Source organism: Pteronotus mesoamericanus, unplaced genomic scaffold, assembly GCF_021234165.1.
Source record: "Pteronotus mesoamericanus isolate MK-2021 breed Mesoamerican mustached bat unplaced genomic scaffold, CSHL_Meso_final contig_263, whole genome shotgun sequence".
NCBI lineage: Eukaryota > Metazoa > Chordata > Mammalia > Chiroptera > Mormoopidae > Pteronotus > Pteronotus mesoamericanus.
The window spans coordinates 1,319,112-1,344,440 of record NW_026555112.1 but is presented as its reverse complement, the minus strand read 5'-3'; the positions used below and the strand labels follow the sequence as shown (position 1 = coordinate 1,344,440).

The 25,329-nt window shown below is 42.6% G+C and overlaps 2 protein-coding genes across 19 annotated transcripts in view; both read right to left on the bottom strand.

Moving 5' to 3' along the window:
- The window catches only part of RBFOX2 (RNA binding fox-1 homolog 2), a 255,507-nt gene that overhangs the window by 223,075 nt on the left and 7,103 nt on the right, over positions 1-25,329 (bottom strand). The window lies entirely within an intron of this gene.
- Positions 10,257-11,729, bottom strand: LOC129071337 (SUMO-conjugating enzyme UBC9-like). Its single transcript, XM_054574554.1, has one exon. It carries the CDS (start codon positions 11,684-11,686, stop codon positions 11,210-11,212), a length of 477 nt encoding a protein of 158 aa, XP_054430529.1. The 5' UTR covers positions 11,687-11,729; the 3' UTR covers positions 10,257-11,209.

The following is a 25,329-nucleotide window of genomic DNA, read 5'->3' as shown; positions in this document are numbered from 1 at the left end:
CAGCCCAAGTACCCACCAGCAGATGAGGGGATTAAAAAGCTGTGGTACATTTACACAATGGAACACTACTTGCCATAAAAAAGAAGTAAATTTTACCCTTTACGACAGCATGGATGGACCTGGAGACTATTAAGCTAAGTGAAATAAGCCAGTCAGAGAAAGACAAGTGCCATATGATTTCACCCATATGTAGAATCTAATGAACAAAATAAACTAACAAACAAAATAGAAACAGACTCATAGAGAACAGACTGACAGCTGTCAGAAAGGAGGAGAGTTGTAGGGGGCCGGGTAAAAAAAGGTGAAGGGATTAAACAAACAAACAAAAACTCATAGGCACAGACAACAGCATTGTGACTGCCAGAGGGGAGGAAGGGGTGTAGGGGAAACAAATGGTGATGGAAGGAGACTTGACTTGGGGTAATGAACACATAATACAATATACAGATGACGTATTAACTGTATACCTGAAGCCTATATAATTTGAAAAAAATAAATAAAAATAAAATCTAGGAAAGAGATACAAGTAGGATTCACCACAGGAAAATACATCTTTCACTGTAACAGACAATGTTTGTAGGTTTGGTGGTAAGAAGTTAAAAGAGTTCCAATCTGATGGCTTCTATCTATAAATTAAGAGGCAAGATTTCCTGCTACAAGCGAAAGTGAATGTAGGACAATGAGAAATGCTTGACCAGCCACTAGAGCGGCTACCCAAGGCAGGAGTCAAAAGGTCTAGGAAAAGTAGGAAACCATGAAGGCAGACAGTTGTATTGATTAGGCCTGGGGTTTTGCTAAGTAGGTAAAACAAAATGAAAAGAGAGGATATTGGCCAAAAGTCTGTTTAAGCAAAGAACCATGAAGTCTAAACAAGACAGGGAGGGAAGCAAAGACAAGGGAGTCAGCCAAAGGGAGCAAGCCACTGCAGTGGGTTTCTCGATGACACTGGAGAAAAGATGCAGTGGGAGAAACTGCATGAGAGAGCTGGAAGTCTTAACGAGACAGCGAGACGCTAGTCTTTAACTTTTCAGAAAAGAAGAGTTTCAGACTCTCAAGACCCAGGCTGGGTCCTTAGAACAAAGGATGAAAGTGTCACTAGAGCCCTGGCTGGTGTGGCTCAGTGGATTGAGCGCCAGCCTGCGAACCAAAGGGTCGCCGGTTTGATTCCCAGTCAGGGCACAGGCCTGGGTTCCGGGCCAGGTCCCCAGTGAGGGGCGCACGAGAGGCAACCACACACTGATGTTTCTCTCCGTCTCTTTCTTCTTTCCTTCCCCTCTCTATAAATTAATTAATTAATTATTTTTTTAAGAAAAAAACAAAGAAAGTGTGACTAGAGTCAGGGCAGCAGGTTGATGAAAGAACTGAGAGGTGAGACCCGCTAAGGTGCTGGATCAGTCATCCACACAGACACTGGAGTCTCCCACAATGATGACAATAGTTAATGGAGGACGAAAACCCACAATCCAAGTGCCAATGTTTGTTGTTGTTTTTAATGAGGAAGAGAGGCAATCAATAAATGACAGCACTGAGTAAGGGAAGAGGACAGATGAGCCACAGTGTAAGAGCTTTAAAAGAGCAGGGAATTTCATCCAAGGGTAGGAGATTGGAGAGGAGTATTAGAAAAGGGAGAGATTAGGATACTGACCTCCCTAATGGAGGCGAAAAAATAATACCCACTAGTAGGGGAATGTGATGTCCTCAAAAAGAAACCACATTTAGTTAAGAGAAAGGGGAAGAAGGGGATAGTCTGTGAGGGAAGGAGCCACTAGAAGATCAAGGCAGGAGAGAAAAAGCATGAAGTCAGGCCTCAGATCACAGGAATATCAGGGGGCCATAGGTGCTTATTCTGGGTGCTCCAAGGAGTACAGGGCTGAGTGGAATGATCTGTTTGGCTGCTGCTACATTTCTTTTAAAAGAAGGAGGAGAAGGAAAAGGAGAGGGAGAAGGGGGAGGAGGAGGAAGAATAATGAATTCCAACAATTCCTTAATAGAAAATTGGAGAGATGCCCTTGATACGAGACAGCACGAGCAAGGTTTACCTGGGCTTCAGTAAGAGTCCAAGTCTAAGCTGAAGACCACAACAGGGTAACTTAAATCCCATGTGAACTACCATATATTAAAAACAATGGTGGCCTCTATCACTGGAGACATGGGGCACCCCCAGGCTCTGCAAGGAAGAAACCATGGCCCAGAATATCTATTTGGTCACAGAATACAAGAAAACTCCCTGGATGGAGTCAGTTTTAATCTGGACCCATTTGGGCTGATAAGATCAGACACCAGATTCAGGCTTCTAGCACCTCCAATAACAATGACTGATCAACCATAAAATAATGTGAAATAAATAATGAGAGAGGTTCAAGAGTCAAGAATTTTGATGCCCTCTAATAAAAAGCTAAACAATTTTTTACAAATCTAACATATGTGACTGCTCCTGTGTAAAATGCTTTACTTGCAATATCTCATTAGTTTTCACGACACTGAGCTGAAAACTATTATTAATATTTTACAGATGAGAGAACTAAGCCTCAGAGAAATTAAGAAACTTGCCCAATGTTATAAGTTTATTAAGCAGTAGGGCCAGCTCTATCACTAAGCTCTATGCCTGACTCACAATACCAGTAGCTATTGCCAAAATATGTAAGTACACATCCTCTTGACTATACAACTCAAAGTAGAGTCATTATTAAGGGGACACAAAGAAATAAAAGGCATGGTCCTTAAGAAAATTAAGTCTGGCTAAAGAGACAAGAGATAACCACACACACATACACACACACACACACACAAAAAGCAACAATTCAAAACTATACTCCACTGCAGCGGGTCCTAGGATACTGCCATCTTGTTCAATGTTGTTTCTGTGTAACACTGATGGCACGCAGTTTCTATCAATTAGCCTGGGGTAAAATTGGTTCCATTATACATCATTTCGCTTAAAGTCACAGAACCACCACCAATGTTAAGTACCAAGATTATGATAACGATAACAAAAATGTAAAAGATAAAAATTTCAAAGATAGATTCAATAGATTTTTAATTCTCTGTCCAAGGCATCCAACCTTCTAATGACCCATTCAGCTAAGCTTTCAGACTGCTCAAACGGAAGAGACACTGTTAAGTTTCCCAGGAAATACCTAAGTAAATCATACCAAGACACCAGAATAAAGTGAAGTAATTTGAAATGAGTATCTGTTCTCCTGAGTCTTGAACTGTATCTTAACCCAGCCACTTTTCCCTGGTATCCCAAGTCTATCTAGTTTACTTGTACTAAAGCTCCATTTTGACCCACAGCAGACAAAAATTGACCCACATTAATTCTGTCTACTGGGCCGTTCATCCTATAGTTTTTTGCTTCTTGCCTCAAGTTCAACTTCAGGGGTCTGAGGCTATGCCAAAACAAAACAGCTACGGAGGAAGGCAAGGATGAACCCACCTTTGGAAACTCAGCGACGTGCTTTACACACACATCTTCATAGAGAATCTTAGCTCACATACTACATTTTAAGCCACCTTAAAGCGGCGTCTATATGTCTGCCTGATACACCATCATTTGGCCTCACATGTAAATAAACTCACCTCCATTTCCCTAGTTGTAGAGTAGAAAACAAAATGATATCTTGCTTTCAAGCCTCTCAGAGGTGAATAGATAAGAATGGTTCTTAAGTACTCTGAATCTTAGTTAAGAAAATTTGATATACAATACATAACACATACCATGTAACATCCAAACAGCCTTACTCCACTACCAAAAAGCAGCTAAGGCACAGACACAACATACATCAACACAGGTATACACCAGCGTTTCGAGCTCAAACAAGGCTAAACTCACCTGTTCCACCCCGCGACCACGGGACCATTTTGATGGCAGTGGTCCCCTCGTCAGCGGTTTCGCTTTCTGCTGTTTCAGTTACCCACGGTCGGCCACGGTCCAAAAAAATTAAATGAAAAATTCCAGAAATAAAGAATTCCTAAGTTTTTTAAGTTGCACACCGTTCTGAGCAGCATGATGGAATCTTGTGCCGTCCCACCCCGTCCCTCCCAGGACACAGGGCTTCCCGCTGTACACACTACCTGCTCGTTAGTCAGGCAGTATGTACCTATGCTTCCTGGTTATCAGGTCTGCCGCTGCGGTGTCTCAGTGCTCTTGTTCAAGTCACCCTAATTTTACTTCACAGTGTCTCATTCGCCTCGCTTCATCTCACCACAAGGATGAAGATGTGGCACTGTATCATCCCAAATCACCACAAGAAGGGTGACGACAGTACAATCAGATATGGAGAAAAACCACATTCACATACTTGTCTTAAAATTGGTTTGAGAGGGGGGAAGGGACAGACAGACACTGATAACGCTGTCCCACTTATTTATGCACTCACTGGTTGCTTCTCGTATGTGCTCTGACCGGAGATAAATCCACAACCTTGGCGTACCAAAATGACGCTCTAACCAACTGAGGTCCTTGGCCAGAGCCTCACACACTTTCATTATAGTATATTATTATAATTGTTCTATTATGTTATTACTGTTTATCTCTTACTGTCCCTAACTTGTAATTATGTATAGGAAAAAACAGTATATACGCATATAGGATAGAGTCATCCTCAAAATGACTATAACTGTTCCCAGTGACACCTGCTGACGTGGCAGCTGAGGGTAAAATGGACTTCAGCCGTTAGACTCTGACCATCATCGGAGGCAGCCAGTGAAACGCAGATATGCAAACAGGGGGAAAGAACAAAAAAGTAGGTAAGTGTAGTGGTTTCAAAATTAGTCCACAAGTCTTTGTTACTACTCCCTTCAAGAGGTGAGGCCTAATTCTCCTCCCCTCAAGGGGAACTAGACTTAGACACTTGCTTCTGTCCAATATAATAAAGTAGAAATGACAGCGTATACTTCAGGGACTAGATCGTAAAAGGCACTATGACTTCCTCTTCACTTTCTATCAGGTACGGAAGTCACTCAAGGAACCTAAGGAGAGGTCCATGTGGGAGGGAGCTGAGGCCTCGTGCCAGCAGCCAGTGCACACTGACAGCAGGCCAAGAGCCGTGCGATGAGCCGTCCTGGGAGCGGATGCTCCAGCCCCAGTGCGGCCGCAGCCAAGAGCCTGACTGAAACCTTGCGAGAGATCCTGTGCCAGAACCACCCTGCGAAGGTGCTCCCAAGCTCCTGACCCAAAGAAATTGTGAGATAATAAATGTCTGTGGTTTTAAATGAGTAAGTATAGGGGTAATGTGTTACCAGCGATACATACACAGGGCATGCTGTAGTACGCTGGGCTGTGAATTCCAAACTACCAAAGCGGCCCCTCAAGGTTCGGGAAATAGATACTACCAGAGAGGAGCACACCAGTACTCCAGAAACTTCCTCTTCTGCTTATAGCAGCATCTAACAGAAATATCATGAGAACCAGAAATATGAGCCTTTTATGTGATTTAAAATTTTCTAGTAGCCCCCAAAAAAGAGTAAAAACAGGTGATATTATTTTAATAATATACTTCATTGACTCTAACATACCCAAAATAGCAGTGTATCAACATGTTGTATAAAAACATAGCCAATATTTTACAAATTTCAATGAAATTTGGTTTTGTCCTAAGTCTTTCAAATGTAGTGTGTATTTTACCCTTCGGAGCCTCTCATTCAGACAAGCCGGTCCTCCGTAACGCGCGGCTAAGGGCTCCTGTATTAGAGCAGGTCTAGAGATTTCTCCTGTAGCCTGTCACCCTTTTAGAAACCCGAGCGTAGAGCCCAAAGAGGTAAAAGTGAAGAATTTTTTTTTAATACCTCAAGGATCCTTTTTATTTTCTTTACTGAGACATCTCATTTGCGTAGGTTCCCAAGCTGGGAAGAGGTGGCCCTCATGGAAGGAAAGGGGAGAGGGCAGCGCTCAAAGTCAGGAGGAGAGGCTAGCTCGAAAAACTGGGGGGAAAAAGGCCAACGAGCAACATTTCTGCCCACGAAACATCAACACCAAGAATCAGAGTGAGTACAAAGAACATCACCCCATTTTTAACGCATGTGTCCCTCAGCATTCACTCATCTACCCATTTCACACACAACTCCACACCCATTTGAAAAGCAAAGAGGCAGTTTGTTCTAAAGTGGAAGGTTTGGAAGGAAATGAAGAGGGGAAAAAAAGCAAAAGAACACTGCTTTCTCCAAGAACACTTCTTCCGGCTAACACATTTGCCCACCCTCACCCAGCAACGTCACCTTCTAGGACTGCAGTTTTCAAGGAGTACCAACCAAACCCAGAGCCCGGGGCAGACAGTAACCTCAACAAGAAAACCCACTCCCGCGCCGCCAGGGTCGCCCTTTTCCTCGTCCCGGTCCTACTTCTTGAGAAGCCAGATTCAGACCAGAATGGAAAAAAGCCCAGTTGTGTGAGTCACTGCACCATCCCAAGGGGCCTGGGCCAAATCCAGAGGACAGCTGGCAACAGCTGCTGTGAGATCAACCGCAACAGGGAGGGAAGGAGGAAAAGAGGGTGAATTCATCGGTTACTACACATGGTCCTGTGCTGGCCTCAGAAAAGCTGGTTTTTATTTTCTGTCCCAAACAAAAAGTGTCTTTCCCTTCTTAAGAGTCTCCTAATGAAGGCTGCAACGCCCGACTCGCCACTGAAGCCCCGCTCCAGGCCGTCACCCAGTGGGGACACCACTCCCACCGGTGTCTCTCACAACATGGGACATGCAAGAATCCATCAGGTAAGCAAAAGAACTCTTTAAAGTAGTTGCAAAGGCAAGGCTTCTTGGACTTGAATAAAACTCTTTTTAAAAATTCACCAGGAAATATGAGACTGCTGAAATCTGGCAGAAAAACAGCCCCAGGGAAAGAAGGATTCCACTCTCATTCCTCACATGATAACGATGTTATAAGCACTGCTGATTGAGGAAAAGGGAAGAAGTGCCCGGAGAGCATTTCTCTGCACGACTAGAAGGCACCAGCCTCTCCATTTCTAAGCCACTTTCCCACCAGCAGAAAAAGGGTACCGACCTTCGCACGTCAGTCAGCCCTTCAGGTCCTGAAGGAAGGGGGGCTGAGCCCTGGCTCAGAGAGCATACTACAATAAACAGTGTGACAACGGGTGCCTACCTAGCCACCTGTCCCAAACAACGACTTCTCAGAGCGCAACAGGTAAGGGAAGAAAAGGGACTCACCAGCATCTGGCACACCCTGCAATCAGTGGGTCCTGGTGATCTCAGTCCCGGGGAACTCATGAGCATTCTCTCCGCCCGGTCCCAGTCTGCCCAGACAGCCGTCCTTCAAAACCCCGGTGCCTGCAGCTCAAACGCACACTCCTGGGCGGTCACTCTTGGATTCTTCTGTCATTTCAGACATTTACATGGTAGAAGTGCTATTCTTCAAATTCACCAACCAAACTATCTTGTGAACAAAAAACTGCTGCCTTCAGAAGAGGCCTAGAGATCTTTCAAGCCAACGAAGAGCCCCTTCAGATCTCCCAGGCGCACACCCAACCTGCATAACACTCTTCCTAACCTAAGACGCAAAGATTCAAAAGCATCCCTGCACATCCCCTTCTTTTTCACTACAGAACTTTAGTTATTTCTTCTACACACACACACACACACACACACACACACACACCCCCAAAATTAAGTATTTACTCCATTACATCATGTATCTTGCAGCTAATTTCCAAAGCCAGCCGCTGGAGATCCTGGAAGGAGCTGAGGTGGGGAGGGAGAGCGGGGGAAAGTCTGAGTCAGCTTCCAGAGCCAGAGGAAAGTGGCCCTTGGCCCCCGGGGTCCAAGATTAAAATAATGTCAACTTAGTCAAAAGGAATATAAAGTCATAAAAACTTCCTCAGTTGCTGTACCTTACATTCTGGCTCCCCCTTTTTTTTTCTCCTGTATGTTTTACATTTCCAAGCATACAGCAAATCTAGAAAAACAACTGTGGAACAATTCTGTACTCAATACAGTCTTTCTTACCAACAAATGAGCAGGGTATATAATCCTTTACCATATTTTACACCAGGCAACTTATGTTGTTATTAAATTCTGGCTAAGTTTATATATCATTACTCAACTAAACTGAAAGCCTCTACGGAACATCCCCTGGCTCTTGCCCACACTACCTCACACAGAGTGGGACCTCAAACAACACCTCTTCCTGTTTTACGTTATATAAAATGAGTGCAGAGGTGGGATGGAGAGACTAGACATAAAATGCACAAAACGAGGGAGTAAGAAAGGTGGTTCTTTCTAGAAGCAGCCCTCCACCGGAACTGGAGAAGAAAGCTTTTATTCAAATCTTAGGAGAGGAGCCACCTGAAGCCTCTGCCTCTCCCCACAACAGACAGTGGGCACAGCTAAGCAGCCACAGCCACTCACACTTTCGTCCCCTTCTCTTTCAGTATCTCTTTCTGACAACCACAATAACTTCCTTTCCAGTCAGCCCACAGTGACAGACACTGCCATAATAACCACCAGTGATTTTAATAAGTTTAGTCATCTGTTTTCAACAGCAACTTGGGGAAGCCAACATATAAGAATGTCCCAGGCCAATTCTGGGGTCCATGAAGCTGAAAAGATAAGTCTGCGGGAGGAAATTATTGGGTTGGCTAAGAAGTTCATTTAGTTTTTTCCATACAGTGGCTCTAGTAGTGCTTAGTTGTCTTCAGCTTCGTTCGAAACAATTTTGTTAGACTGTAGTGTTAACAGCTGTCATGTCAACATGCATTGTTTTAAAAAAACCTATCAAAACTGGTGATTTTTTTTTGTGCAGCCACTTTAATATTGAAGATAGAAGAAGGTATGCAACATTTTCAGTGTATTATGTTTTATTATTTTAAGAAAGATACAAACACAACTGAAACACAAAGAAAAAGATTTGTGCAGTGAGTTGAGAAGGTGCTGTGACTGATCGAACATGTCAAAAGTGGTTTGCAAAGTTTCTTGGTACTATTGACATTTTGGCCAAGTAATTCTTTGCTGTGGGGCTGTCTTATACACTGGACAGTGTTTGGCAGCACCCCTGGCCTCTACCCACTGGAGGCCAATAGCAGGAAATAGCTGATATACTCAAAATAACCAAATCAGTAAAGTTATTGGTGAAAATGAAAAATGTGTCCTGTATTTTATGGAAAACACCACACAAACCTTTTGGTCAACCCAACATCATCAGCTAAAATCCACTCAAATGTGTGTATGATAAAAGCCACAGAATTTTTTTTTTAAGGATCCTCTCCCCGCTCGTCCCCCACCCCCCCTCACCAACACCCCCCACCCTGGTCAACCAAGACAACAAGAAAAAAGCATCACAATTAGGGTCTCGGGGCAAAGTACAAATTAATTTTTTAAAAGTAACTGAACATTATACTTTAGCGGGGTTTGTCATATAAAGATTTTGGTTAACTACACAACATTGTAGGACAGGTACTATTATCCATGCTTAGCAGACAGGGAAACAGGGAAGAAGTTTAACATCTCAGCTCAAGGTTTCACAGAAGAAAACAGGTGTCCAAAGAAAGAAACTGGATTTCTAAAGACTTAATTTATGGGGCTAATGTCTGCCTTAGATGTGAAATACAAAACATATAGAAATACATTGTTAATTTTACACATTTTAATATCTAGAAACAGGAAGCGCAAAAGTTATAGTTCTTGTAACAATGCTAGAACACACACACACTGTATCTAAACAGAATTTTAGAGCTGGAAGGGATGGCTAGACAATAAATCAATATAATTATAATTCCGCCCACACTTGGCTTTACATACTATATATATATGCAGCATGAGTAAGACTTTAAAGCTTTAACTTTTACACTTTAAGATCTGTACCAATCCACAATCTTTGTATCACACTTAACTTTATTCTAAGAAAAAGGAAGGAAGGAAGGAAAGCAGGGAATGACAGAAGGAAGACAGGGAAAGGGAGAGTGAACCAAGGCACCCAAAATGTTTCTTACCTCCTGTGGTATGAAAAAAATGCACTCTACTCGGGTTACCTATCTTCCTTGTGCCTGCTTTTCTGTTTTCCTCTATCCTCTCTGGGTCTGTTTGTTTTTTGCTTTTTGTTCACAGTCCTGGTCTCTCCATTGTCCTTTGTGGTTTTGCCCATCTTTCTTCCATGCCCCCTCCCACCCACCTGCCTCTTCACATCTTTCCCTTTACCTGCCTCCAACACCATGTCTCCACACAAAAGTCCCACTCTTTTTTTTAAGATTTATTTTTTTAGAGGGGAAAGGAGGGAGAAAGAGAGGGAGAGAAACATCAACGTGCAGTTGCCTCTCGCATGCCCCCTACTGGAGACTTGGCCCGCAACCCAGGCTGTGCCCTGACTGGGAACTGAAGAGGCCAGCACTCAGTCCACTGAGCCACACCAGGCAGGGCAAAAGTCCCACTCTCTTGAACCCTGCACATTGAAGATCTCTGTTCCTTCTTAGCCCCTTCTTTGCCTGTCTACCAGACCATCATCCGGACCCTTTGGTTCCCTTTCTACACTTCTACAGCTTTGAATTTTTCTTTAGTTTTTCAATACTTTTACATCCTGACATCAACTTCTATTTCCATAAACATACCTCACAGCCTTCCAAAGTCTAAAGGCCATCACTAGGAGCTGGCACTTCACAAGAGTTGGCAATCCTTTTATTTTACTTTTTTTTTCTTTATATAAACAGTTTATTTACTCTAAACAGCAACACAGACAAAACGCCATATAAACACAAAGGAAGTGGTGCGGAAACAAGAGACTGGCTGACTTTGGATCTGAGGCTCATAGCAAAACAACCCAGGTTCTGCAAAGAGAAGGACAGAGGCGCGAGGGCAGGGGACAGGCCAATTTCTTTTTCATACAGCCAGCTGGAGGCTCTGTGTAGCTCTGACAGTGAGAAGCATACCTGCAGCCACGAGCAAAAGGAACTAGCTCCTCAGGGACTCGTAGAAGTATAAAAGTTTTTAATTTTACTGCAGTTGAAATACTGACATCAATATTAAAATAAAAGCAAGTTTTACATAACAATCAAAAATACAAAAGACTGAAGGAAGACACACTGTATGAAAAACTGGGCAATTCAGCAAGTGGAGAACTGTGTACCAGTGGCGGAAATGGAAAATGGCGCCCGCCTGCCTCCCCTAGGTGACTAGTAATTGTATAGAGCAATGCTAGATCTGCAAATGTTCCAAACAAGTTCTTGCCAAACGAATCCCTTCCTTTTGATGTTGCCGCAGGTCGCTGCTTATGAGGGTGCAAACTTCTTGGCTTGTGCTCGAACCCTTTTCTCATATTCTACTCTGTTTTGGCAGTAAAATGTGTAGGCCTCCGCTTGAGCTGGATCTTGGATATTTGGTTCATTTAGAAGTTCCTGTATTCCTAATAAGATCTGCTTAATCGTGATGGCTGGCCTCCAGTCCTTGTCTTCCTCGAGGATGGACAGGCTTACAGTGCCAGAAGGATACACGTACGGATGAAGCAACGGTGGTTCAAATTTGCATTTCGGAGGTGAGGATGGATAGTCGTCTTTGAAGAGCATCCGCAGTTTAAACAAGCCTCCTTCCCAAGGGGTCCCTTTCTTTCCTGGAATGGCGCACTCCCAGTTCATGAGGTTCATCGTGCCGTCGGGATTTTTTGTTGGGACAGCCACAAAACCAAATGGGTGGTCTTTTCGCCAAGCTTTCCTCTCCTGGGCAAGTCTGCTGAGGGCGATCCCCGACATATTCAAAGTCCTAGGGCGGTCACGGCTCGGCGAGCGAGGTGGACTAGGCGGGCACTTCCTTTGTCTCGGGACTTCCCTCCTGAGCCCGCTCCATGCGCCTATTTTACTTTCTGAAGAATCCTCATCACAGTAGGACAGCCCTTACTTCTAGACTTCTACTCTCCTCACAGTGTCGACAACCGCCCCCCTCCCCGCCGTCCCCAACAGGCCACTACTGCCCTTCCCCAACGCAAGGGAAGCGGAGGTCTTCATGAGGTCCTCTGACATGCGCTCCGTCTACTTCCCTTCTCATTACCTCAGACACTTCGGGTGCTCACTAAGTAGGTTTTGTACTTACGAAGGAAAAACATCATGGCTTTATGTTGGCTGTATTTTAAATAGTGACTTTTATGAAGAAAATTTAAAAGCTCTAAATTTTATTCTAATTCAAAATGTGATTCTACAATACAAGCAACCTTAAGGAAAAGTCAGCTCACGCCTCTCCAGCTTCTCACGGGAACCACCCCTAACGATGGCCCATACGGCCGCTGCAGAGGACCCTCTGCGTAGTCCCCGAGGCACGGGGTGGTTCTAGGATGAAGTATAGACTATAAACTCCCATGGTAACTGATCATACCATGAATGAAAAGTGCTTCCCATAACTGTGAGTGACTCTTCAATCCACCGTTCACTGCAGGGCAGAGAGGCGCCTTAACCGGCTGACAGGGTCTCGCTGGCAATCCCACGTGCTGACGGCTGGTCACTTGGCTCTCTGTGGAGACTGACACATCTTCCCTGAGAGCAAAAACTGCTCTGCAACAGGAGATACGAGTTTTAAGTAGTTAATTAGCATAGGCAATTGCTCAATATTTTTAGAATTAAATGTCCCATTTTCACCTAACCCTAATGCCTTCCATGGAAGAAACAGGCAGCATCTATATGTGTTCTATTTAAAGAATCTCTAGATCCCTACTAAATCTAAGGCATAACACTTCCACCAGCTTCTGTCTCATGAGGTAATTATGGAATGAGAAGCTTGGCAAAACCTTTGGCAAAGCCGAGCCAATCATTTCTCAAAAACTGTTCTCAACTTTTTCTTGACCTTCAGCTAATGGTAGCTCAGACAAGTGCCTTAAAAGCATCTGTAGTCAGCCATTTTTGGTAACTTGTGAGCAAAATTATTTTTAGCTAAAAATTTTATTTCAATCCTTTTCTCATAACTCAGAAGCATACGATCAGGTTTGGTTCAAGCTTTCCAGAGTAATTTATCTTTGAGCGGGTTCAAAGCACAGAACATTTCAGCTTCAAAGGAGAAACTTTTTCCTTAAGAGGCAAGAACAACCAAAATGTGCTACTAGATAAGATATGTGAAGAGATATCACTTGTCTACATGCCACCTTCCCTGGTATACTGTGGAAATTAAGCACTTAAACGTTCATAAAATATTTTGAAAGCCTCTGATGGACAAAACGCTGTCACAGCATCCCTGCTATGAAGAGCAAAATGTATGCCTGTGTGGTATGAAAGGGATTCACATAAATTTAAGTATACTGAAATGAAACATAAGGTTCAAGTTATTTCCATGCAGCGCTCAAATTGTGATTCCAAAGAGGGGGAAAAGACAGCTGAAAATAATAAGTAATTCTGCTAGAAAGCTGAACAACTACATATATACAACATAATGAAATACAGGTTCTTCTCTCTGTTTTTTGTGGGGGTTTTTGTTTTTGTTTTTTTTTTTGATGAAGACAGTGTAACGTTCCACCTAACACTGTGAAGCTGCACTCCACGGTGGTGAGATAATCCAGTCACCATCAGCCAGTCCACTTCGAGAGGGAGGGTGCGTGGCTGCAAGGGGATGGCAGTTGGTGGATGAGCAAACTAGCAAGATGCCAGGAAAATCCCCTGCCTTCCTGCCCTGTGTTCCAAGCCTACTGACCCACCTGCAACTCCCCTCCTGCCTTGTCCTTGTAAAACTGCTTCTTCCTCCTGGAACGGCCTGCCTCTCACTCTCCTTTGCCTGCCCTGCCCCCTACTCACTCAGTACTCAGCACCACCTCCTGCAGAATGCTCTCCCTGTGTCCACCCCATCCCAGCTGGCATTCTATTATTATGCTCCCACGGAAACGCTGTCCCCACTCCCCTCGAGGTACAGAAGATCCTCTATTTACCATCAGGTTAGGTCTGGAATGAAAGACAGCTCCTAATCACATTAGTCCATAGAATTCCAATGTGAAAAATATCCAAGTAGCCCATGGGAGCCTATCTAGTGAGGGAGCATTTAAGAAAAACGCAGAGGCTTATGGTAGTGATTCTGACTTGTTTTGTTTCTTCTCAATTCACTTTATGATTAGCACTTGACCATTTGTAATTGTGCTGTTGAATCATGCATCCCAACACGTATTCACCACGTTTCCATTTTTAATTATCTCTCCATTTACCCACCCCTTTGTATTTGCATTTTCATTATAATCAGTTTTTCTCTCTCTGAATATGACAGTAATGAATATAAGACATAGTTAATAATAAATATAAGCACTGAAAACATACTATATACCAATAAACAATGTGATAGACAAAATTAAAATAACCTATGCTACCACTAGCACCATTTTTTCTTTGTTTGTGGGGTAACACTGTTACAGAGTCTTGTGTCTCCTGGCAGAGCGTCTACGTGCATGTCAATACATACTTTTTTTCATTACACAAACAGCTGTCAACTATACACTATTCTGCATCTTGACTTTTTACAGGATGTACTTTAGAATCTTCTATTTCCATTCATGTAGAATTAATTCTTTTTAATGGCTACATGATATTCCATTGTATAACTGTAACTTATTTTAGTTCACAGATTTCCTGTCAAAGAGCATTTGGTTTTTCAATTTTTTGCTGTTTCAAATAATGCTATCACATTATACAGAGATGCAAGAGTATCTGTAGGATAAATTCCTAGAGATGGAACTGCTGAGTGAAAATAATATATTCATATTATGTTTTAACAGATATTGCTATGTACCTCTCTCTTCATGAAGGTTATGGGACTTTTTACTCCACCAGCAATATGAGTGCTTACTTGTCTACCTACTCCATTATCAATACATTGTGTGGTCAATTTTTTTCATTTATTGATTCTAGAGAGAGGAGGTGGGAGAAAAAGACAGGCAGGAAGGGAGAAAGTGAGGGAGAGAAACATCTGTCTATCAGTTGCCTCTTGCATGTGCCCCAACTGGGGACCAAACCCACAACGCAGGCATGTGCTCTGACCAGGGATTGAACCAGTGACCTTTCTGTTTGCCTATGGGATGACACTCAACCCACTGAGCCACACTAGTCAGGACAAGAAGCTTATTTTTAATATAAAGAACAATGAAAAAAAATTAAAAAAACAACAACAATGAAATTGATTTAAGTATTAGCATTTTTTCCCTTTTAGAGAGGAAGGGAGAGGGAAGAAAGAAAGGGTGGGAGGATGGGTTGATTCTGATCTAAAGTGGTTTCTCCTAGAGGTTTTAAAAAATCAGGAAACAGCCCCAGTTGGTGGTGCTCAGTGGACCGAGCACCAGCCTGCACAATGAAAGGTCACCGGTCAATCCCCAGTCGGGGCACATGCCTGGGCTGCAGATGAGGGTGACTTCAACCTGGGTTGCTGGCCAGGTCCTAGTTGGGGGCGTGCAGAAGGCAACTGACCAATGTTTCTCTCTTTCTCTTTCTCTCTCTCTAAAAATAAATAAAATCTTTAAAAAAATAAATATCAGGAAAGATTCATAACTGTCTGAAATAGGTAAATATTGCCCTACCGTAAAGTAACGTATATAGCCTTTCTTCAAAATGTCAAGAAAACTTGAGGGCCTCCAATGCAGTTTCCAGAGCAGCAGCAAGCTTCCTTCTCTGAAAGTGCCATGGGTACCAGAGTTTCTTACGTCGATACTCTTTTTACACAGCTTTCCAAGACACCGGCTCTTGTGTGTAGTGTATACAATCACATAGTTGGTTAACATTTCATTAATTTGCTTCCGTGGAGTGCCTGGCATAATTAATACTAAGAGTCTCTCTGTGGATACAATAAATACTGAGTCTGCATGGCCCTCTGTTAGCAAGCGTTTGCCATGGTTTCTGGTGCCCCTTCTTGGTGCTATAACCACCATCCTAACAACAGACAGAACTCACATAGTGCTTACCAGGGAGCAGGCACTCTTCCGGGCACATTGTATTTATTATATTAACGCACCGCACTTAATGCAACAATCTTGTGAGGCGGAAACTACTAGTATCATTTTGCAGATTAAAAAGCAGCAGAGGTGGTAACTTGTACAAAGGACACAAAGTTACATAGGTATAGAGATAGTATTTGAATCTAGGCAGTCTGACACCAGAATGGGTCCTCTTAACCCAATATTTTAGTACACGGTGATAACTAGATAACTACTCGGATAAACTTGTACTCAAAGGGTATGTTACCAAGACACAAGGCTTTGACATACACTCGGGGCACAGCTCTACCAGAGCAATTACCACACTGTATTAAAATTACCTGTGTACACATCCACTTACCCATTGCAAGTTCAAGTCTTGGTCATCACTGTTCCTATCGCTACCCAACTCATAAATTCTTCAACTGGGTTTTAGGTTAAGAGAATACCAATTCTATTTCTTGGGTTTGCACTTTGTGTTTTCAGTGTGGTGCTGCTTCTGCCTTGTGTGCTACCATCTCCTAAGACCCGTCTCCTGAAAGACAAGATCTGTTTCTCAAATTGTGCTGCTTCCCTAGCGACGGTGGCCACACTGCCGTGGGCACACTCCTGGAGTCCTGAAACACTACAGAGACCCCCACCTCCATCGCTGCTGGGTAGGGCGCTGGCGGTGCAGCTCCCACCCCCCGCAGCCAGCACCTGGATCAGTGGCTCTTATCAGGAAGATGGAGTAATTTGAGCAACCTGCCAACCCATCTCTCAACTGCTAAGACAGGCGCTTTCTGCTATCAGGTTGCGCAAATGCCTGGAAACCTTATACCTGGTGTGAAGGAAGAAGCAATAGGGGAAACAGCACAGCATCTGGTGCCCTGCCTGCTTCCATTCACTGCTTGGGGCCATAGAGATCAAGTAGACCCAATTCACTCCAGTGAGGCCTTGGGACCATAAAGATTGCATGGTGGGTGAGATTAACGTTACCATACAACGGAGGTCAGCATTCATCTAAAGCGCAAGGCACATCCCCACTGGCGTAATTCTCCAAAGAGTTACAATGCTACCTCCTCTATAGTACTCTTGTGGAGACAAAGGTCCACTGCAGAAGCCAAGTCTGAAAAGCACAGTTTTACGTCATAGTTTTAATTGTGGAAGTCTGTAAAGGAGAACAGAGCTAGAGACAAGCCTAAGCTTGAAATCTTTAATTCTATGTCTAAATCAGGATCCACTACTGTTCAGTAAGCAAAGAAAAATATTCCATGTTGGTTGAACCACAGCCATTTACTTCCCATCAAGCCTCAGTGGCAGAATGAGCACATCCCAGGGATGAAAAACATTCATTCAACCCTGGTACTTGCCACAAATACAGGGGCTCAGTGAGACTCACGGCAATTATGGCTGCCAGGAGGCAAACACCTGTTAGGAACCAAACCAACCTTTCTCACAGTTCAACACAAATCCTGGTTCATGGAACAAGCCTCCTCCCAGCACTGACGTTCACTCAGGATAAATGTGGGCATTTCAGGTACATCTGGCATAAGATACCATACTGAATGCAATCACACTGCAGTTAGATTCTGTGTGCAGAGTGATTCAGGGCAGACCCTGAGTAGCATTACCAATTCAATGACAAACAAGGCGTCTGACTCAAAATGTGACCCACTAGGGCAAAAGACAGGACCAAGGGCAGCTGACTGAGGCAGGTAGAGAACTGAGGAAGCCTGTATTTTACTCAGGCATCTTTAAAGCGTATCACCAGTCAGGGATTTGCAAGTTATTTCTGTGAGAGAATGGAGAGGCAAATTAGGTCTCCTATCCTGTGATTCCATGATTTAAAAAAAAAAAAAAAAAAAAAAAAACCAGCAAAACACAGACTCAAACTTTGTGAGATCCTACACTACCCATAGTCATCCCTGCCAGAAACATTTAGATCTAGTTATTTCAGTAGACCAAAACAGAATAATCCCAATCCATAAACCTACCAAGTCGAGAAAAACATCTAAACTGATATAAAAGTGATCTCCAAATACATAGAAAAGAAAAGCAAAGAACAGTATGCGTGTTACTATGACCGTTTGAGGTTTTAAAAGGGAATAGAAAAAATATTATGCAGTTACTATCTCTGGAAGGATACCCAGATAGATAATTAACCATAATTATCACTTGCAAGGAGAGACATTAGGTAGCTGGCAGAAGGCAGAAATTTCTTATTCTTCAATCTTTTGGACATTTTGAATCATATCCATGTGAACATATTTTATGGTTTAAAACATAAATGTAAAAAAGGAATAAAACTCCACACATAAAACTCTCAGAGAAATCACAACAGAATAGGGGGGAAAAGGCTAAGAAATGAAAGATTCTATTCTATTTAGCCCTAAAGCCAATTGTTTGCTCTCACATACTCCCTCTGAGCCTGAGCTAACTTGTCCATTAAAATGAGCACATGATCTACGTTACCTGACTGAAGCAGAGAGATGGTCGAGATAACTTCCAGATGCCTTCGGCTCCTACGATTTCATACTGCTCACCATTATCAATGTGTTGATTTATCTACCGTTGATCTATAATTTGCTTAAATCTGAGATGGAGTAACTTTGAAGCAAAAATACAAATATACAACAACAACCAACCACCTTACATACAATTATCCCATTTAAATTCCCCTGAATATGAACAACAGAAAAGTGAGATAAACACATAACATCCCTAATATAATGCTTGACACAAGCAAGCACACAATAAATTTTAGCAAAACCCCAATTAGAAACACTGGCTAGATCCAAATTACTGAAGAAACTTGGATTCAATGTTGACTTCAAGTTCTACATAAATCAGCTTTCAGGTACTGGGTATAATGTTCTCAAAATTAAATACATAGCTTGCGAAGACAAGAAAGCACATGTTCATTCCTTTCCTCAGCATTCATACTCTTCAGTCTGAGGGGACTGCGGCCCCAAGGAGAAGGCACTGGGTAAAGAGCTACAAGATCAAGGCAGAATCATCAGCTTTGTGACTTCCTAGTCATGAAACTTATAAAGGCATCATTTCCCGACCTGAAGAATCACCTTTCTTCCGGGGTTGTTGTAGGGAATAAAGACCTGGATCAAAGCATTTTATAAACTGTAAAATATGATATAAATTTAATAATTGAGTAGTATGTGCAATTTAATCACCATGTTTCAAATCCAGAGATGGTGACTATGGAAAAAGCAACAAAAATTATTGAGATTTTTAAAAATAGATTTTACAAATGTTGATATATTTTTTTCAACATTTACTGAGTTCTTCTTATCATATATCCTTGGCACTGAAGGAGGCGCCACAGATACAAAAATAAAGAAACTGTTCCTGCCCTGGCTGGTGTGGTGGCATGGTTGGTTGGAACCTCATCCTGTAACCAAAAGGTTGTGGGTTCAATTCCCTGTCGGGGCACATACCTAGGTTGTGGGTTTGATCCCTGGTCAAGGAGCACACAGGAGGCAACCAATCGATGTTTCTCTTTCAAGTTGATGTTTCTCTCTCTCACCCCACCCCCTCCCTCTCTCTCTAAAAAGCAATGAAAAAAATGTCCCTAGGTAAGAATAAAAAAAAAAAAAAAAGACAGAGAGCCTGTTCCTGCCTTTAGGGAATTTAAAAAGCACTAAGGTACGAAAATAGAGGAGTGGCTAATAATAATAAAATGATTATTATACAGGGTAGGACAAAAGTAGGTTTACAGTTGTGAATGAGTTTATTCTTGTATTATTATTTATTAATGATTGTATTATTTGTCCATACAAATAACGGTAAACCTACTTTAGCCTACTTTTAGTGTATATTAAACAGCCACTATGTGTCAGTCCATGAATAAGCACATTACATACCACATCTCTTTTTATTCTTACACTTATCCTTTTTTTTAAGTTTATTTACTGATTTTAGAAAGAAAGGAAGGAAGAGAGAGAACAAACACTGGTTTGTTGCTCCCCTTACTTGTGCACTCACTGGTTGCTTCTTGCACATGCCCTGCCGTACTGGGTTGATGCTCCTGGCCAGGGTTACATTAATCCTGTAACATATTTTATTAGGTGAGAACCTGAAGCTTAGTTACCTAACCAAGTAACTTAACCAAGATCACCCAGCTACAAAGTAGTAAAGCAGGGATTCCAACCCAGGTCTGTCTGTTTGCAAGCTTATTCTATTTTTTATAATCTTGGAGTGGGAAAAGCTTTTCTAAGCATGGCACAAAGGAACAGAAACCACTAATGAAAACATTAGCAGACCCAGTTACATTTAAAAAAAAGTTAACCTCTAATACAATAAATGGCCGGGGGAAGGCAAGAGAAATGGCAAGTATGCTGTTTGTGTAAAAAGAATGGAGAAGTAACACAAGAAACAGCAACAACGGTACTTGTTCTGTGAACAGGGTACAAGGCAGATGGGGAACAGGGATAAGAGGGAGACCCTTCCCTAAATACCTTTGCATGAATTTTGAGTTACAACTGTTTATGAGAAGTCAACTATAACAGCTAAAATTTTGCTTAACTTTAATTTCCACAGTTATTTGACTTTTGTGTGTATGTGCAGAATGATAACTATAATTTCTCAAAGAGTAATCAATGGAAAACAGGTTGGGATACCCTAAATGAGACAATTTCCTTGCTTAAAACAAAATGCTGGACCAGTCAAATTTTTCAGGTTTCTTCAAACTCTAAGATACTGGTAAACCAAACAAGTAATGACTGTTTTCCTAAAACTAACATCAGAAAACAATTCATGAAGCAAAAATCCAGAAAAGGTAAATGATCCCTACACCAAGCTCGAGAAAATGAAATATAAAGGTTTCTTGAGACAGGTTTCCCAGGATTAAAAAGCAAAATCTACAGGCTAACATTCCAAACTACTCAGAGAGCGAGAAATACAAAGGAAGCATAAAGAAAAACTGCACGTACAGACACACGGGTGTCTGTTAATCACAGCATTATTATACAGTTGACAAAAATCACTCATGGTCCCTAAAAAGCACCTATTTGAAAGGCTTTGTAACATGCCAACAATAAGCAACTAATCTCTAAACATTGTAAAACACAGCATGTTCAAAGCCGAAATGTTGCTGCGAAAAGTCCTATCTAGTATGACAACAAGCAGCTGAAGACCTACGACAGAAAGTAGGGGGACAAAGGATGTGTCTGTAATGCGTAATGAGCAGCAGCTGGAGCTGGGGAGGAGCTGGCCAACAGAAATATTAACTTCTAAGCCCAACACAGACCTTCTAAAGATGACCGGCATCACTTCAAAGTCAAAGATGATATCCAAATTAGCCAAATCAGCTTATTTAAAGTCATGAGTCAACCCATGAATACAATATACAAATCACGCAATAAAATTTGTGAAGATAGCAAACACATTTATGCAATGGATCACGCAAGTGACAGCTGTACAGCACTATTCACCATCCTTTAAATAAATCTGCCTCTGCCTCCGCCTCTCTCACAGAGATGTCCAGCGTAAGACCACAGTCATACTTTCCAAACAAGTACTACCAACTCCCTGAAAGCTCTGCCAAAGCTCCCACTGTGAGAGGCAGCCATTGTGCAGACTTCCTGAAGTTCAAACAAAGTCCTCAAACCCATTGTGCCAGCCACTGACACTGACAGTGTTCCTGGAAGCTTGTATGAGGTGCAAACCAATGAGTTAAGCTTTGTGGGTGCTGGGAGCCACCACAAAACATCTTCCACTTTTGCCAGTTCTTGTTTTGAAATCACTCAGTTCTACTATCCCATCCCCTGGAAACCAAGAAATAGCAGGTGAAAACTGTCAAAGCCACATACATATTCAGACTGATTAGGGGACAAGCTAGTGAGAATAAGCAACCTCCTTTGCAGATTGTTTTTGCAAAGGACTGGGGGAAGGGCTTGAGGGTGGGGGGTGTAGTTGAGTAAGAAAGTGGTGGAAGGAGCAAAACAATTCCTGCTTTCTACCCAAAATTATTTCCTCCTTTCCTCAGAATTTCTGTGGCACATGGAACTGCAGAAAATGGGGGGGGGGGGGGAAGAAAAATCACTTAAGGCTGTAACTGCGACTGTATAAAAATCCCCAAGACAGAATGACCTATGACACTATGCTCCATGCAACAAAGGCTAACTATGCAGCTGCTTTTCTACCTGCCTAGCAGTCCAAGATAAACAGAGCAGGCTCAGAGAAGCCCACCAGCTTCCAGGAAAAGGGGACCAAAGTCCTCTTGACTCCGGGCAAGCCACATGCTCCTGAGATAAACCCCTAAATGAAATCCATATAGGCCTGCTGTGGAAATCATCTGGCTGACAGCACTTAACACCCTCTCCTCCAAACAGCTCCAACTGGCAGGGGGAGAAGCTGCTCAAATAAAGCATTTGGAAGAATTTCCCATGAGCCTCTGTTCCAAAAGTGTTCCAACCCAAGCAGTAGCTGGAGCTCACATTCAAACCCCACAGCAGCCCCACACAGTGTCTGCAGTTCCTCTAGTTCTGCTGGAGTAGTTTCTGCCCCCACCCAGAGCCCCAGAGGTGAGAGGGTCCCCCAGCCACCCCCGCCCATTCCTCCCGATAAAGCATGCTTTGCTCGTGATATTCCCAGTTAGGATCCAACAAAGCCGTTATGGGCAAAAAGAAAAAGAAACAGTATGCCTCTTCAGAAACCTCATGCCTGGAATAAAATATCCAATACTCAGTGCAAAAGTCTCTTTTCCTCAGCAAAGCAGAAACCAAGGAACCAGCCTCCACATGGGAAAAATCCCACATAGCAGGGTAGTATCTGGGGACCTAGGTCCCTAAAAAACCCAAGTATTATGGTTGAACACACCCATGTAAAAGTTTAAACTTCAAAGGCTTCATTCCCACCCTTAGGAAAATAGGTTTTCAAACAGTTACTCAACCATTATCAATTGGCAATTCAAAATTGTCATCCACTTCAAAAGTGGTATTCATCACATGTCCTGAGCCATGAATCCTCAGCTGAAATTTCTAGATGCCACATATGTGCAGGACAGCTAGAAGGAAGTGATGTTACAGGTTTCTCACTCTTACTCCCTTCTCAGAACCTGCTTTATTCACTCAGAATCCGAAAAGCCAGAGGCACTGCAAAATACGTCCATCTGCCTTTAACGAGGCCCCAACTAAGCTGGCAAGGCAAGTCCTGCGGCTGGAGAACAGATGAGAATTATACAGGAGCACAAATCAGAAGCAGAAAGGGAAGGAGGCGGGGAGAACAAGGGCCAGTGAGAAATGATTCCTGTAAAATTCTTTTATGAACCTATCTTCAAAGGCAAGATTTGAAAGAACTGTATCAAGCTTCCTCATATTCCAGTATACCCAATGAGTAACCTGAAAAATACCATGTATTTTGTGAGGTGTCTCAGTTTAGTATCTTCCCTGCATCCATAAAAACAAACTATAATAGCTTATGAAATTCATTGATTGAGAAGGGAAAGGTTAAAGTCCATAGTTGATCAAATGGGTTTAGTCTCACATGGTGGCAATATAGCCAACTGCAACACTCCAGAATCTCTCAGCAGCACTGTAGAAGGTAGATCAACAGACTGCTCCAATGAACTGGAACAGTTTAGCTCTAATTGCCCCTTACTTGTGTGGGTCCTCTATTTCCCTTAACCACACCATCACAAAGGCACATTTTACACATACACACGTGCACACCATTAATATCTGAGCACAGGAAACTAAACATCAGGTTGCCATGCCCACCCAGCACATTGAGCAGTTAAGTTCCACCCCAGCTTCTGTTTTCAAAGGCCCTCTCTCTCACCTTTAACCCTAAATCAAAGAAAAGATCGGGTTCTATTCACAGATGCCACAACACCCAGACTTCACGTGAGCTGGAAAGCAACACAAGGGCCAGACCCCCCTGGGAAAAACTGGAGAAACAAGTAAAGGCATCTGCAGGCCCCAGCTGAGGAGCAGGAAGACAAAGTTCAATTCAACAAGACCTATAGTGCCAGGCACAGTGCTTAATCCTTCGGAACCCCAAAGGATCCCTTGACCTCACAGTCCGGGTAGGGGTGGAAGGGCACACATTTGAGCAAATGTTAATCTAAAAAGTCCTAAAACAGAGCTATGGACATTACTATGTTTGGGGAACTGGCAAAGACGTGGGAGGGATGGGAGCCGACACAAAAGGCACCCAGGAGGAATCAACAGCCCAAGTGATTCTCAAAGACTGAGCCCTACAAATGGAAGAGACGGGAGGCAGGAATTGCAGGTTGAAAGAACAGAAACAAGAGGTCCAAATTAGCCAGGTGACAGGGTGCTCAGGAAACCACAAGCCTCTAAAACAGGGACTTAGAAGTGGAATATAGAACGAAATACAGCTAGCAGACCAGGCAGAAGTCGGGACAGAAGGACCTCATTGGCCAAACAGAAGAATGGACTTTCCCTGAAGTCAAAGATAAGCTATCAAATGATTTTAAGCTCTTTTAGATGGATGACTCTGTTAATAGTCTGAAGGTGGATTTAAAGAGACAAAAGAGACCATACAAGACAAAGACATCACAGCTCAATTTCCACAAACCAAAATGAGAACAAAACATACCATCTTTTTGATGCAACATATTTAACCAATAAATGTTATAAAATAGGGAACACAAACATTTTTACGACTCCTGCATCCATGTACCACCAAAACAGCCAGTGTACACCTGTCACCCACACTCGCCATGAAATGTCCACATGCCTGATGCAAGTACTGTGATTCTTCAGTAGTCCTTTCAGTCCTTAGCTGATGTCTCCTCTTCCTCTAACTAGAGAGACCACATGACCAGATCCATTTTTCCTTCTCCATCATGATGACCAGAAATTGGGTTTCCCAGTTCGAAACACTGCTCATCTCTAGTACTGAACAGTTCCCAACTCCGACACTTAACCGGAAGAGTGCTAACCACTTCATGCTAATCTCGGAATAAGCAGGAACTCACTGAGTGCTATACAGCAGGTTATAAGGGAGGCAAGAGATAAACATTTAAACATTTACTGGTGGGTTCCATGACAGGCACTTTAAATCATCTCAGTTATTCATTATGGCAGCTCATGAGAGCAGGTATTAATTCTCCCAGTTCACAGATGTATAAACAGGAGTACAGATGTTGCATACCCTGCCAAAGGTCATTCAGTTGATAAGTGGAAGAGCCAGAATTTAAACCCAAACATGAGAAATTTGTGAACTGTTTCCTTCACTAAACCAAACTTCAAGTACATATGTACAACAAATGTAATTATAAGTTATGGTTGGCAATAATAATAACATCTCCCCTATAAAAATTGAGAGGAAACCCATATCATATCTTGGATTAGGGATCACTTAATGAAGTCACTACAGAGTGATCACAACTGGAATCTCCAAATGATACTAAAAAAGGTCATTCCTGAGCATTAGTGACCAAAAAATGTTCAGACTCACATAAGAGCAACTTGGCTCTACTCCAAAGAAACAGAGCAAACCCTCCAT

What these genes read in the sequence shown, in the direction of transcription:
- LOC129071337 (XM_054574554.1), bottom strand. Translation starts at nt 11,686, where the DNA reads ATGTCGGGGATCGCCCTCAGCAGACTTGCCCAGGAGAGGAAAGCTTGG.